At 44.9% G+C, this 14,276-nt stretch overlaps 1 protein-coding gene across 6 annotated transcripts in view; it reads right to left on the bottom strand.

Annotated features, from left to right (window-relative positions):
* MED13L (mediator complex subunit 13L) overlaps window positions 1-14,276 on the bottom strand; it is a 211,102-nt gene that overhangs the window by 175,334 nt on the left and 21,492 nt on the right. Inside the window, exon 1 of one of the 6 annotated variants that reach the window (XM_068654313.1) lies at window positions 240-302. The exons of the other annotated variants lie outside the window; for them this stretch is intronic. Within the exon in view, the coding sequence (XP_068510414.1) occupies window positions 240-287 (48 nt within the window). The 5' untranslated portion in view covers window positions 288-302. Of the gene's footprint in view, window positions 1-239; window positions 303-14,276 lie in introns of those variants that run through there. 6 annotated transcript variants of the gene reach the window in all.

The following is a 14,276-nucleotide window of genomic DNA, read 5'->3' as shown; positions in this document are numbered from 1 at the left end:
CACCAGGCACACACATACAGCCTGTACCTCTACAGACAGCTTTCCATTTAATATTAACGCACTGTGTGGAGAATACCAGCACCCACACTGAGGCTTTTGAAATATTCAGTTATTCAAACAAAAATCACTAGTTTTAGAAGCCCTCAACCTGTAGCCGGGTTTCACAGACAAGACAGCCAATCTCCTGCAGTTCTAGTGACCCAATTAAAGAACTAAAAGGTGGCTGCATTCACACGTACCTCAGCAGTGAGCACAGGCTGTGACCCAAATGGCAGCCTCTTCCTCATCACCAGCCACACATTTCCACCTCCAGCTCTGCACCAGATCCAGCGATCACACAATCGCTGGGTGAGCAGAGTCAGCTCACCAACTGGAAGATGGAAACCAAGAAGAACAGCCCAGCAGCTCAACACACCAAAAGCTTGCCCTGCTCTCAGCAGCCGCAGAAAGACTTGCTACAGTACAACGGAGGACAGCAGAGCAGGTCCAGGAGCATCGAGTTGCTGGTTTTAGAACAGCCTGAGCAGTCGCTGACATTGGCAGTCTTGGTTTCTGTTTGAGCACTAAACTGAATACGGTGCTTTCTGCTCACAACTGTTTAGAAATGAATGCAAAATATAGCAAAAGTCTTGCCAGGTGATGCAATCTATTGGGTTTCTTGCATCTTTTTCCATATGCATAGTTTGGGCTTATTTTATCTGCTAAAGCGTTCTAAACACTAAAAATGATGACAATGAAAGAGTTTACAAATACTTACGATTAACTAATATTGTTAGTAAGTCATGCATTATGCAAGGGGCTTGTTGCTTTGATTTATAAAGGAACATACTCTTTGGAGAACTGGGCTGTGAAAGGTTCAACTTCACAAACAAAAAAATCTGATTCAGTTAACTGTAGCTGGATACAGAATGAAATGATTCTAAGAAGCCTGCTCTGCATGCGCTGGGCCAAGACTGTAGGGAAACAAAGAAAACTGACCTCTAAGTCTAACAATAATATCTGAAGCCTTTACTAACATTCGACTTCTGACAGAATTCCCAAGACACTGCAGGACTTGGTTCTGACACAACCAAGAGCAGCTATTGAGGTAGAAGAGTGCCAGCATTCAGACCCCAAATTCTATGGAGGCACCTAAACACACCCAAAACATACCCAAGAAATAGGCAGTGATGAACACAGCCGTACCAGTGCTTTCATTCAGAAACACGGCCCGAGAAAGAAGACCACACACCATCCTTTGAAAAGAGGTGAGAACACGGGTTCCTTCCTGACTGCCTTAACCACTGTGCTCTGCAGAGCAAGACAGCTCTCCCCTTAAAAAAAAAAAAATGGGGGAAAAAAAATACACATAAAAAAAACAAAAACAAAAAACAGGAGTATTCAGTCCTCTGATATCCCCAATATACACCAGCAAGAAGAGGCAGAGAAAGCAGATTAGCACTTTCTCTTGCAACCATTCTTCTGCTGCCCTAAATGCAGACACCACCATCGCACCCATCCACAACAGCTGGGGGCTGCAGCCATCTTCGCTCCAGGAAGCACTCAAAACCGTAAATTCCCAGTAGAGATAAAACCTAAGCTCTGATTCTTCCCTCCCCGGCTTAAATCCGAATAATTGACAGGCAGGAAGGCTCTTCTGCTGAGCTCATAGCACTCCGCTCAGATTGGCAGAGTTGAGGCTGCTAAAAATCACAATTCCCCAGTAACACCGCCCGACTTGATTCTGGCACGCCACCAGCAGTCCTGAAGATTTAATTAGTGCTGTGTAGCCACTGTGACTGTTCTCCTCTTCTGCAGCCCCTGCAGATGGAACACAAACAAAACAGATCTTCCACCTCTTTTTTTTTTTTTCCTTCTCGTCTCCATCAAATGCTTGTCGGACTACATAAACTGTATGGGAAATCCACAGACCAATTCAAAATTAACTTCTCATAAGACTCTAGGAAGTCCACTCGTTTTATTACACAAAGCTCCCTTGGAGAGATTACACCAGGATACAGCAAGGACCAGGCAGAGCATCAAAATTGGAGTGCTCGCGTTCAGGCACGCTAAGCGTAAAGCAGAGTTCCTTCTGTATTCCTGCACATTATGTAACTTTAGCCATCATTTTAACATACAGAAGTAACAACCACACACCATTTTTCCTGCTTTATATAGGACAGAAGGGTAGGAAAAGCTATGGCCCTAGAGTGTGGCAGATCAGCACCCCAGCACCTCCAACACAGGACAAACATGCAAACAGGAGGCAAAGATCAACAGAAAAAGCCTGGAGACTTTCATGAATGGACTACCTGGTATCACCCAGGCCCTCAGTTCCAGCCCTGACTTTCTCAAAGACTTCCAACATAGCATTGTTCAGATCATTTCAGCTTTCTCAATTCTACCTGGAACCTGTCCAAAATATGTGATTCAAAGTCAGGTCCACATAGAGTTTCAAGCTTCCTCTAACTCTCTCGAGAAGCAAGTAATGTTTAAAAAACAAACAAACAAACAAACAAAAACACACCGTCATGTCAGTCAGGCACCTTCTACAAACAAATTTCAGTTAACTGGAAGGAGCACAACAAAAGAAAAATATTTCCTGTGGATGAAGAAAACACATCAGCATTTGAAGACGGCACTCTGTATGTAGGTAAATTATCTCAGTTGGTGAGAAAACATTTGCTCCTGTTTAGGACAGCTCATACAGTCAGAACGGGCAAAAAGCCCCCCAAAATCCAATGAGCCCCAGCTCTGAGCATGTGTGGCATGCAGCATCGAGGTGAAGAGGAGCACACACAGCAGCCCCTTCCCTCGCAGCCCACCCAGAGGGAACACAGTGCCATGGTCCAGAGGACAATACACGATGTGGCACCATGAGAACAGGCTACATCGCACGTCCCTCTTGCCAAGGTAAGGATCTTACGCTGCCCAGAGTACTGCCCATCTGTTTGCTGGCCTCTCAAGTTTGGTGCAATCTAAACCCTTGCTCTAGTCTCAACTTTTGTTTGCTTCTGTGTGGGAAACTGTAGTTGCTAAGTAGCTTTAGTCTACAATTTATGCTTTAAATTGGAACATAAAAAAATGTAAGTGCCATATATATATTTGCCAATTTTATTAGTCTCATCTCAGAGAGCTCCATTCAAGTAAGTAGCTATTCCGAAGCCACTAGAGACTCGTACTAAGGACTACTCACAGGAGTAAAAATCTGCATAAGAAAGCCCTTAGTTCATAGTCCAAGAATTTAAACTGTAGTTAAAGGTGCCATGGGAATTACACCACCATTTTAATTAAATGCTGTAAGATCTTGCAGACAGATTCAAGATTAGCACCATCTGTTTTGGTTACAGGGTTTCATTTCACTACATCATCCTCACACGGCAACAAAATACCACTTCACACTCTGCTCGAGCCACTCAAATACCAGACAAAATGTATGCCACCCCGACACACCTCGGTACGAAGGACAAAAGGATGGAGACAGAGGGACTGAGGAGCACTGCAGACGCGTGCCTCCAGCGGGGCAAACAGCACACGCCGACAGCAACTCTCGTCCCCCACTCCCACTGAAATAAAATATTTAGTAACATCTGCCGAAGTCCCTGTCAAGTGAACAGAAAGAACAAAGGCAAGAAAAATAATGTACACACACACACACACATCCCCCAAGGAACAGAGGAGACGGCTTAGCTCAAAAGATGCTTTTTTGGGTCGTGCGAGCGGCTGCAGCCAGACTGAGGCAGCAGCAAGCAGCTGCAGGCAGACAATGTCTCCTACCTCTCACACTCCCAGCCCTGTAACTCTTCTGGTTTCAAAACAACAATAATAAAACAAATCCTCCCCAGTGCTGTGCAGTCTCCTGAAATCATGCCATTTAATGAAGTACATATCACTCCCCTCTTTACCCTCTTCATTGGAAAGAAGGGGAGTGGTTTGTGTTCCCTTCCCTCGGGGCTTACCCCTCCTGTCCCCAGGAAAGGCAGGAACCCCACGGCACCAAAGCAGCCTTGTCCCACGCCACACAAGCTGTGTTGAGCTTCAGAGGGCATTCGTGCAAAGAAACCGGCAGGCCGGTACCAGCTAGAGTGACCGTGCAAACAATCCTGCACCAGTCTTTTTCATACTTCGAATACAAGAATGAAAAAAAAAAAACAGCAAATTAAAAAAAAAAATCTCGTATTGAAGCGGCCTTCACACGGCCAACAGAAAGTCCACGTAATGCTGAACGCTTCTAAGAGTGGAGCCATCAGCTGGGCTGAGCACCATTCCTACGTGTGCACCTGATCAGCAACAGAATGATGCCAGACTTCATTCCCTTCCTTCACACACACTGTCAAGTGGCTGGAAAACAAAGGGGAGCCACTAACAATCATTTAAAAAAAGGATGAACAAGTTACCCCTTTTTTGTTCATTTCTTCTCAAAAGCCAGCAAGCACCTGAGTTCACCCCAGCACGTAGCCGCAGCGTGCCCCAAACTTTCTGCCGGATCCCTCTCCTCGCTCCGCAGCACGCTGCCCTCTCCCCCCGGAGCAAATTATCTGAGCGCTGCTACGTCGGAGCTGTTGGTGACAAGCAGCAGCATCAGGGTACTTGTAGGTCATCTTTTATCTTTGCAAGTCTCGGTGAAGGATTTAGCTGTAAGCAAAATCCTATTATCAGAAGTACTCCTGATGGAGTCCTGTGCCTGAGAACATTTCAGATACTGCATCATGGTCCTGACGACCAGAAAACCAAGATATTTAGAACAAAGTCCACACATACCATTGGTAAAAGCCACAAACAGTGGGAGCTACTATGCCTAAAAACTAACCAGTAGCGACAGAAAAATCTCTTCTCCCCCTCTCCTAGATGTCAGCACAACCCCAAGGAGGGATATGAGGGAGAAGAGGCAGCTAGGAAGATTAACAGGAAAAAAAAAAAAAACACAGAACTCACCCCAGTCTCAATAGGAACTGGAGGTGGTTACCAGCTTTCCCAGTGGAGAATATAAACGGGCTCCAGTTTAATGCTCGTTTCAGCAGTCCTGGCAGATGGAGAAGCTGCCAATGAAGAATGTTGAGTGGCAATCATAAAAGAAAGTAACCTGATACAGAGGCCCAAACTGCTGATATATACCCCAACAGTCACAGAACTTCAGGGTTAAATAGGAAAATGAGAAGTCTAAAATAAAACACAGCAGAAGGAAGAAGTGCACGATGACATAAAGAACAGCACCTCCCTAGAGTCCAGCATCTCAGACAGCTATAACCCAGAATTTCTTAAACCTTCCATTAGAGAAGGAGAATCTGTGGAAATGGAAGACCTTAATAAATATTCTCAAACGTTTATTAGAAATCAGCATATACGTTATTAATAAAGAAGCCAAATAAGCACAGGCCATGAGGGAAAAGCACTCCTGCAGGTAAATAGCCACTTGACTTGAAAAGTCTTCCACTTTCACAGCAGAAAACACCTGGAATCAATGCATACAAAAGTGTTTTTCAACATTTTCACACATGATAAAATGAAGGGGGAGAGGAGGAAACCTGCTAAACAACAAAATCTGCTTACAAAATTAGAGTAGGAAGGATAAGAGCCCACCGAGAAGAGCTTAAAGATTATACACAGTGGAAGAAATCTACACTGAATTAACACACTGACTTAATACGGGTGGCATAAATCAGGAGTGGGGTTTACACAAGCAAGAAAAAAAAGGAATTTTTTGAAGATGACCTTTAGGGTACGTCAACATCTTTCTACTGCAGCAAATGGCTTTGCTCAACAGATCTCCAGCACCTTAACTGCACGGTGCCAAACTGATGCCTGGTGCTCCAGCTTTCTTCCTTCCACCATAAAGACTGAGACGAGGTTTACCAGAGATGTACAAGGATAATGTGATAAATGTGGCCAGCAGCCAAAGGACTGAGATTTAGCCACTACTTGAAAAGATGCTTTCAAGTCAAAAATATTTGAGATACATGAGATAAGGAAAGTGAAATATGATAGCAACACCTCAGGTAGGCACGTGACCCAGTCTCGCACAGGCATGCACTCGCACGCACCCCTGCTTACCGGTTTGAGTGCAAGAACCAGGACGTTGTCATGTCAGAGCCACAGCATGAGAAAGGGAAATTGAAAAGCCAATTTCAACAACAAAACAGGTAGCGAATAGGTAGGAACCCAGGTTTCACTGGGCGCTAGCTACTAGGTGAGATCAATCTGTCTACACGGATAACATCCCTACCCCATTTAAAAACAAGACATAGTGAGTTTTGATTTTGCTTTGGGCATTTTTATGTGGAATAGGGGAAGGGGAATGCAGCTTACCCGTGTCAAAAGTGAGCAGGGAGAATAAACAAACATCTATCAATGTATGCTTTATAATGTCTGGAAGCACAACGTCTTCTCCAGGTCAACAGACAGAAGGAACTGAATGCTTTATTTACATTTTAACAGACCCTAGGTTTACGTGTTTACTAACCTGTAATCCAGCTCCTAGGATAGCTTTTGTGGTTGATGCACTTAAACAAGATTTGTGGTAAGGTCTCCCTAATACTCTGTTCGCTGAACCTCTGCAGGTCAGGCCATGCCACGATTTTACTGAGCAGGCCAAAAGATAGCACAGAGTTCCACAGCACTCCAGGCAGTTTCTTCACAAAAGGGAACCCATTATATTGTGCTTCCGAGCAGACAGCTGAGAACAGATAATAAAATGGGAACTACCACTGCACTCTGCAGCCACTTCAGATAGCACACAAAAGAAAGCAAACAAATGTGCAACGTACTGACCAAATAATCCTTTCCCTCGCTCTAGAGGGAGTGAAGGATTAGGTTTCCACATTCCCTTCAAAAGGCCATAATCAAACTAAGTAACTGCCCACTTTCCAAATTTTAAAATACGTAAATCCCCTCTCACAGAAAAGAAGTTGTCCAGAAGAAGTTGAAAGAAGAAGACAGAAAGACATGTCAACAGCAACAAGAGAAATTAATAGCAAATCTGCAAGTAAATGAAGGAATCTTCTCTCTTCCCCAACTTTAACTTTATATTTTTAACTGAAGGAAGGAAATATCAAACATCAGAGTCATACAATGGACTATCAGATGTTTCCCAAACCAAGTAATCTGACATATGGGCAGTAAAAGGGAGGAGAAGGGGGGGAGAGGAAATAACAACCCAAGCAGAGTAAACTTTGGCCTACTGAGTTAAAGACTGCAGTTCCTTTTCTTCCCTTATTAAAAAAAAAAAAAAAGGCATCTCAGAGCTGAGAACTCGAACATTTTTGAACACCACATCTAAGAGCAGCTGCTTCGTGACCACCAGCAGCAGCTCACGTGGTTGCTTTGCGCTGCCTGCCCCAACCGGCCCTGGCCCAGCCTCCTCGCCGCGGGCTGGGACGGTCGCGGCGGCACATCCGCAGCCGGGCAGCCTCCGTCCTCCAGCACCAACACCGTCCACCCTCAGCGGGGACAGCAAGGAATGCCTGAACTGGTAGGCAGCCTGCCAAAAGCCCTTAGCCTTATTAAAAAAAAAAAAAAGGAGGAAAAAAAAAAAAAAGGAAAAGCCTACCCCTCTCAAGAATTCTTCCATATGAATCTTCCTTAATATAGAAAGAAGTGCATAAATCCACTACATGACTGGTCATGTAGATTCACTTTGCCAACTTTCTGACTGTCACTCCTGCAAATACAAGGATCCAGCACCTTTTACCAGCAGGAAATTCTGGAAATCCGGAGAACTCGACTTAAAATTGTATTAAAACACACAGACAGAATTAAATAATCAGAAACACCAGGCTTACAATAAAACCAGCAAATTCAGAACAAAGTCATTTAACCAATTAACCTACTCTGCCAGCAAATAGATTATTTTATTTTTTTTTGTATAAAAGTGTTTGGCATGGTTACTGCAAGACATTCCTGGAATTGATTTCATAGCTTGTCTAGCCCCAGCTACAAATTCAGTAGCAGTGCGGACCATCTATGACTGTGAACCGAGACTTAGAAAAACCCAACCCTAAGCAAGTGCAGATGTACCAGACGAGATCTGAAAGCTTCCGAGTAAACTAGAGACTCCAAGGAGAAAAAAAAATAAGGTTTGGTACTGTCACAATCCAACACATTTTGAAACTTGTATCTCATACCCGTTAGCTCTGAAAGCACCGTTACCAAAAAACAGAGGACTGCAAATACCTGGATCAGTAGTATAGGGGACTTTACCTCCAAGTTTTCTTCTCGATCCTCTGTCCTGACAAAATATTGTATTTTATGCACAAACATAGAGCAGTAAGAACAACAAGGCGTTGACTGCAGCGTAACTCCTTTGCAACTAAAGGATGAATTAAGTAGAGTTTTACTGAACAAGCTTTAAGTGTCCTTCTCTGACACACGGCTGGGGTCACAAAGCCACTCAGACTTGGCTGCAACCCATGCTGCTGCCCAACGCTGGCAGGGGGAGGAAGGAGTCAGGGGTACAGGGCACGAGCTCAGAGGAAGAGGTTTTCACTATGTCAGTAGCCTGATCTGGGCTTAAATGCGAGCTCGTGAATCCTTTCACGGTCACTAAGGCATAGAAAAGAATGAAGGGGGAGGGAGAAAAATGAAAGGGTCGAGGGGAAGCACAACTTTTCCCTGTAATTAATATTATTTTCCTTTCATTGAAAGCTGAGAGCAGTACATTACACTGCAACTGTGGTTGGAGAGAGAAGAAAGTACCTAGAAGTGACACAGAAATAAAAGCATGTCATATCTTACACTTAAAAATTAATTTTAGGGGACCGGCCATTTTTCTCCATTTTCATAAGTTAATTATATTCGTTCCTTAGCATGGGGACAAGGCCTTTGTGTATGTTTGACCTCATCTGTGTTAATCACATAAACATAAATATTGCCTAGAGGCACATTACACAACAGCAACACACAAAATTTCCTGTTTCAAGGAAACAAAGGAGAGAATGCCACTAAAAGCTCAGGTTGTATTTCCATACGTGCCATTGCAATTCTGTTTTGGAAAGTTAATTAAGCCACAAATGAGTCAGTGAGAAATAACACTGTCTGAGGTAGGAAGCAAGTCAGGATTTATCAAAACTAATCAAAAATCCCCAAACAAGCCAACAAAAAGAGCACTTAGACCTCTTAGATCTGTCATCTATGAAAACACAGGCATCACCTCACTGTGTAACAAGCAGAGAAAGCTCCTGACCCAAAAGTTAAACGTACTACAAGGCAAAATGGTCCGTTTTCAGTCGTCATCACCATTTTAGAGCACAGAAACCCCAGACCACACAACCCACTGAAGCCCTGGCAGGAAGCGACGCACGCGGCCATTGGGAGCATTGCGTATGCACCTCGCAGTGCCTGCGGAGGGAATCTAGCTCAGCACCATGTTTGAGGGGTGCTGTGGGGTTTGGTAGAGGAATGTGTCTTTATTAGCTGGTATCTCTTGGAAACTGCCAGCTGATGGCAGGAAATGCTGGGAGAGAGGAGCTTCAAATGCAAGCAGTAGCGGAACTTGGGCTGAGCAAGAAGGATGCCCCCCGTGTAAATACACGCTCTGTATAAACAAATCAAGAAGGACTGGGATGTGGGAAAACACTCGTGCACTTTAAAAACTGGCAGGATAATACTAAAACAAGCATGCTTCTAATCAGTGCAGTATTTTTTCATATTATTTGTGTTACCATGGCATCACCAAGTCCCAAATCCCACTGTGCTGGACTCTGCGGGAAAACAGCAGCGCACGGCTCACGCAGAGAACACGAAGGGGGGAAGGAATACGGGGATCGAAAGAGTACAAAGCTGAGCTGGTCGGCCTCAGGACAAGAGCCAGGACAGACCTGCACCTAGCCAGAGCTACTCAGTTGCCTGCAGGCATCACACACACAAGATTAAGAAAGGGTTCAGGACAGCAATGCAGTTAAGTCCATGGACATCGACTAGTAACCTTACTCAAACACCACGAGCTAGAAAAAAACTAGGAAAACAATCAAAAGATGGTAGTTGGTAGTTCACTTTTGATGACAACAGCACCTATGGGAGTTAGGATTCACTTGGTACAAACAAAAAAAAAAAAAATCAAAGGCAGAACAGGGCTGACACCTTTGGAAGAAGTCCCAGTAATGCAGGAGATGTAAGAGCAAGGGAAGACAACAAGAGAAAGCAGGGACACAACACAGTCCCAGCCACAGGATGGGACAGAAAACTGCAGCAGCGTTCTCGGTAAGAGCAGGGATGGTTTAGGCAAACAGATAAAAGGATGCTGCCACAGCTAAGGGGGTAGAAGTGAAGACAGGGTGGGGATTCTGTGCAGCAACCAAGGCAGAGCAGAGACAGAAGGTTGAGAGCTCTCAGCAGCAACCAGAAAGCTTTCCCCAACAAGCACAAGCGTTCGGCTGGTTACAAAGTATGCCATGCCTGTAACATTGATACCTCCGGGCATTTAAAGAGCAGTCTATCTACACACACACACACCCTTCACCAAGGAATAGCATTTCTGAATAATTAGAGATACAGAGAAAAGGGAAGAACATCCATAAAAATTCCTTTTTCACCTAGTGACCAACCCGATGCAGTTAACAGCCAGCAGCTATCTCACAGAATTTTCTTCCCTGAAGTTTAAAGATTTCAGTTTCTATAGATTTCTTCAAGATAATTGTATTGTAAAGAAGGAAAATAATAGAAGAAAGGTCTACGTATAGGAATAAAGAGTTCCTTCTTTAATCTCTCTCACATGAGGAGGTGCTCTCAGAAGCAGAAGGGAAAGAAAAAAACCCTTGGGATCAAAACGTTGTTGAGAACCGGGGTTCTGATGTCAATGCTGCACCAGTTATGTAGAAACATCCAGAAAGGTTTTTTCAGCTAGTGTTAGAGCAAGTGAAAGTTGTGTTTCCTAAAAAAAAAAAAAAAAAAAAAAAAAAATCCTAGATAAGCAGGTCAGCTGCATCACTGCAATGTGAGTATTTTCTGAGTTGTAGCTAATGCTGACAGCAGCCCTCTCTGCAAAGGACTCATGCTGCTACAAGAAGCAGGACCTGGTCCTTGGGCAAGGTTTCCCAGCCCCGTGTGCGCGCTCAGAACCTCACCAGAGGTCAAGAAATCCTCCCGCAAATATTTCCCACTGGCTAGCTCGGGACCCTTGGGCACGCCTTGTCCTGATCCGCAAATATAACTCCTCCTCATTTTCCTCGTGTGTTATTCAGAAGAGGTCGGTTACCCAACACATCGACTCCATCCCCAAGGGGGGGGCAGGCTAAAGGTAGCACTGCTCTGAAGGCTGCTCTGCCCCAACCTCTTTGGGAACCCACAGCTATTTTCTTTAAGTTCACACCTGGAGGGACACCGTTAAACTCCTGAATACTCTCCAACAGGACAAAAAAAGTCTACCCCTGGAGATTCTTCCAATTCCAAATAAATAATCTCCTGTGAGATTAAAGTGAGCAAGCTTTCTAATGTAGCTTTCCTACTTCTATCCTGTTACCCAATAAAACTCAGAAGAAAAAGTAACTGAAGAATCCAATACTGCTGGGAAATTTCAGAAGTTAATTCCATTTCTTAAAAACATATACATAAAGTCACACCTCCATAGAATGTGAAACAAGCACGATACCTACCACGGAGAGAGGCAGCATCCTACCTGCCTTGCAGCCCCACGCTTATAACCAAGAGCTAATACGGGTTCATTTCCTACTGCTTATGGATTTGGTTGGGCAACCAACCATTTACGATGAAGTCTTTTACTGATAGTTATGCACCACCAAAGAGAACCAAGAGAACTTCTACAGCAATCTCTGCATTCCTGACCTTCGCTTTCAGATGCCACAAAAAAACTTTAAGCACAAATTTCAAACACCCTCTCGGATCCCCTTGGCCCCTTTCAGTTTCATTATGAAAACAGCCACAAGACCCACTGATCGAAGTCGGCTCCTGTCACTGCTGGTGAGCCAAATGCAGAACCCCCCCAGCAACCCTGTAAGTTCGACTTGGAGCACCAACAGAAGCAAAGACCAAATCCCTGTTCTCCAGCCCTTTCTTGCAGCAGGTTTCTGTAAGAATGCATTTAAACAAGTGCTCCTGACCTCTTTGCTAGCAGATGCTATAAAGCATTACATAAATCTGTATCGCTTCCCAAGCACACCATCGTGTTCTCCAGGCTGAAGCCTCCCACAGCACCTAACCTTCCATCACACGAAAGCTGCTCCAGATTTTCGGTCACTCCTGACACCTTGCTGCCCGCTTTCTCCAGCTGCAGCACACAAGTTGTTGTGCAACCTCAGCCCCATTTCAGAGAGCGACTCGTGCCTGTTGATCACCACAGCAGACAAGCCGGACAGGTGAGGAAACGTCTCGGTACCTCGTGCAAGCCTTCACCTTTGTGTGATTAACCCTCATGCACAGGAAGAACCAAATTAATTTCAGAAAGGCTACCTCTGTGATTCAGGATTATTCAGAGGAGGACGGTATTAAAACTCCAAGCCCAGCATGTTACCTCGCAGCATTTTGTCTGGAGGTAGTTAATAGCCAACTCTTCATTAGGATTTAAATAAGAAAGTGTTAAGGGCCAGTTTATTAAGTAATGTTTTGACAAACAAACAGCCTTTTTTCCAAAACAGCAGCAGACATTTTGACTGCTGCCGAAACAGTTTGGATAAATATCATTTCTTCTCCTGCTGGGCTAGAAGTGCAGCCGCTGGTGTGTTTTAATGAGCCCATCTCTCCACGGAGCGCAGACAAGTTCTCATCCAAGGTGCACTCCGATGACAAATATCCAAAGCGACCCTTGCATCATCTTGCTCAAAGACGCTTGACGTTTACAGCAGAAGCCCAGAAGTCTTTGTGCACGCTGCCCTGCCCGGCAGAGCACACACACACCACCCCGTTTTCTCGAAGGGCGCTGGATTCCTGCCTCAGCACAGAACAATGCACGGCGCAGGCTGCAGCCCTGCGCATCGCCGCGTCCAGGGGGACACCTCACGACACGCAGCTGCGCAAGCCCGAGAGCTCTTTCAGTGGCTGGATGCTCAGAGCTGGGTTTGTCAGACTCACGTCAGGCTACGCCTTCCCCTCACGTGAAATACTGTAAGCTACAAACCTGCGCACATTCTGGACATCACCGATAAAGCAGAATCGGTTACTAGAAAGCTTTAGGTAATGTTTTTCATACAAACGTAAAATACTTTCAGAAATTATTTCCCCTGAAGAGACTCAAATAAGAAGCAGTGTCTGTCATCTCTCTAAGCTGCCTGCAGCTGACACAAAAATAAGCTACAATTCCCGAACTGCCAAAGCAACCCAAATCCACGACAGCGACCAGCACAGACTCGCAGCAGAGCCTGGGCTGCTCTGGGCGGGGAAGACGCCGCTCCTCAGAAACCAGTGCTCGTGGGATGAAGTGTGCCTCAACACCAGCACGCAGACATCCCATTTCTGAGCTGCAGCTCTCCAGGCGAGAGCATTCCTTCTCGATTCCTGCCCAAAACAAAGCGGGAGATAAACAATGACCTCTAGCAGCCGGCGCCTACCAGCAGGACGGGTTTCAGACAGCCTCACAACGCACCTAAAGAAGGGTGATTTCCCATCCCCGGCTGGCAGGGTTGTGCACCCTCTTCTTCTCCTGCACTGTAAAAGTAAATGATTGGCAAAAGCTTCTCTAATTAGTAATCCAGACTACTGTAGCTTTAACACTTCATAAATTTTTAAAAGAATATGACAATCTGAGGTGAAAAGGTCAACCGCTGTCAGCCACAGGTTCCCAGTCAGTATTTCCTTTCCCAGTACCCCGCACTGGTACGTAAACCCCGACAAACAGTGATGTAACTGAAAGTAACTCACACTAACAGTCACCGTGTGTTTGTATATATGCGTGTATATACATTAAAGATACTATTTAACTGGATACTTTTTGCACATAGGGCCAGGAAACAATAAAAGCACTGCAGTTGGATGCACAGCACCGCACGCCAGGTATGGAGAGCTCCCACAAAGTCACACGGGAGATTAAAGGGTGGCACGTTAAACTCATTATCATTAGTAAGCCCACTCGCAAAAGAATTCAGCTGGATTTATTTTGACAGTGTTACGCACCCATGTAAAAATTTCACATTTCCCTAGTAGGGTGAAAAACAAAGCAGACAGACCAAACCACAGCGACTATGAAATAACTCCACATTCTAACGCGCGCTAATTGCACACCGCCAATTAACGTTGGCGGTGACAGATCTGCAGTTTGCAGCTACGTGAAGTTATGCTCCTCAGAAACACGCTAATCGATTTTCCGTGAATAAACGGGGACCTCACAACTCTACACATAAAGGATAAACATTCAC

The sequence above is a fragment of the Anas acuta genome, chromosome 17, assembly GCF_963932015.1.
Source record: "Anas acuta chromosome 17, bAnaAcu1.1, whole genome shotgun sequence".
Classification (NCBI taxonomy): domain Eukaryota; kingdom Metazoa; phylum Chordata; class Aves; order Anseriformes; family Anatidae; genus Anas; species Anas acuta.
The sequence above is the reverse complement of the archived record's forward strand: the minus strand, read 5'-3'. Positions and strand labels throughout refer to the sequence as shown.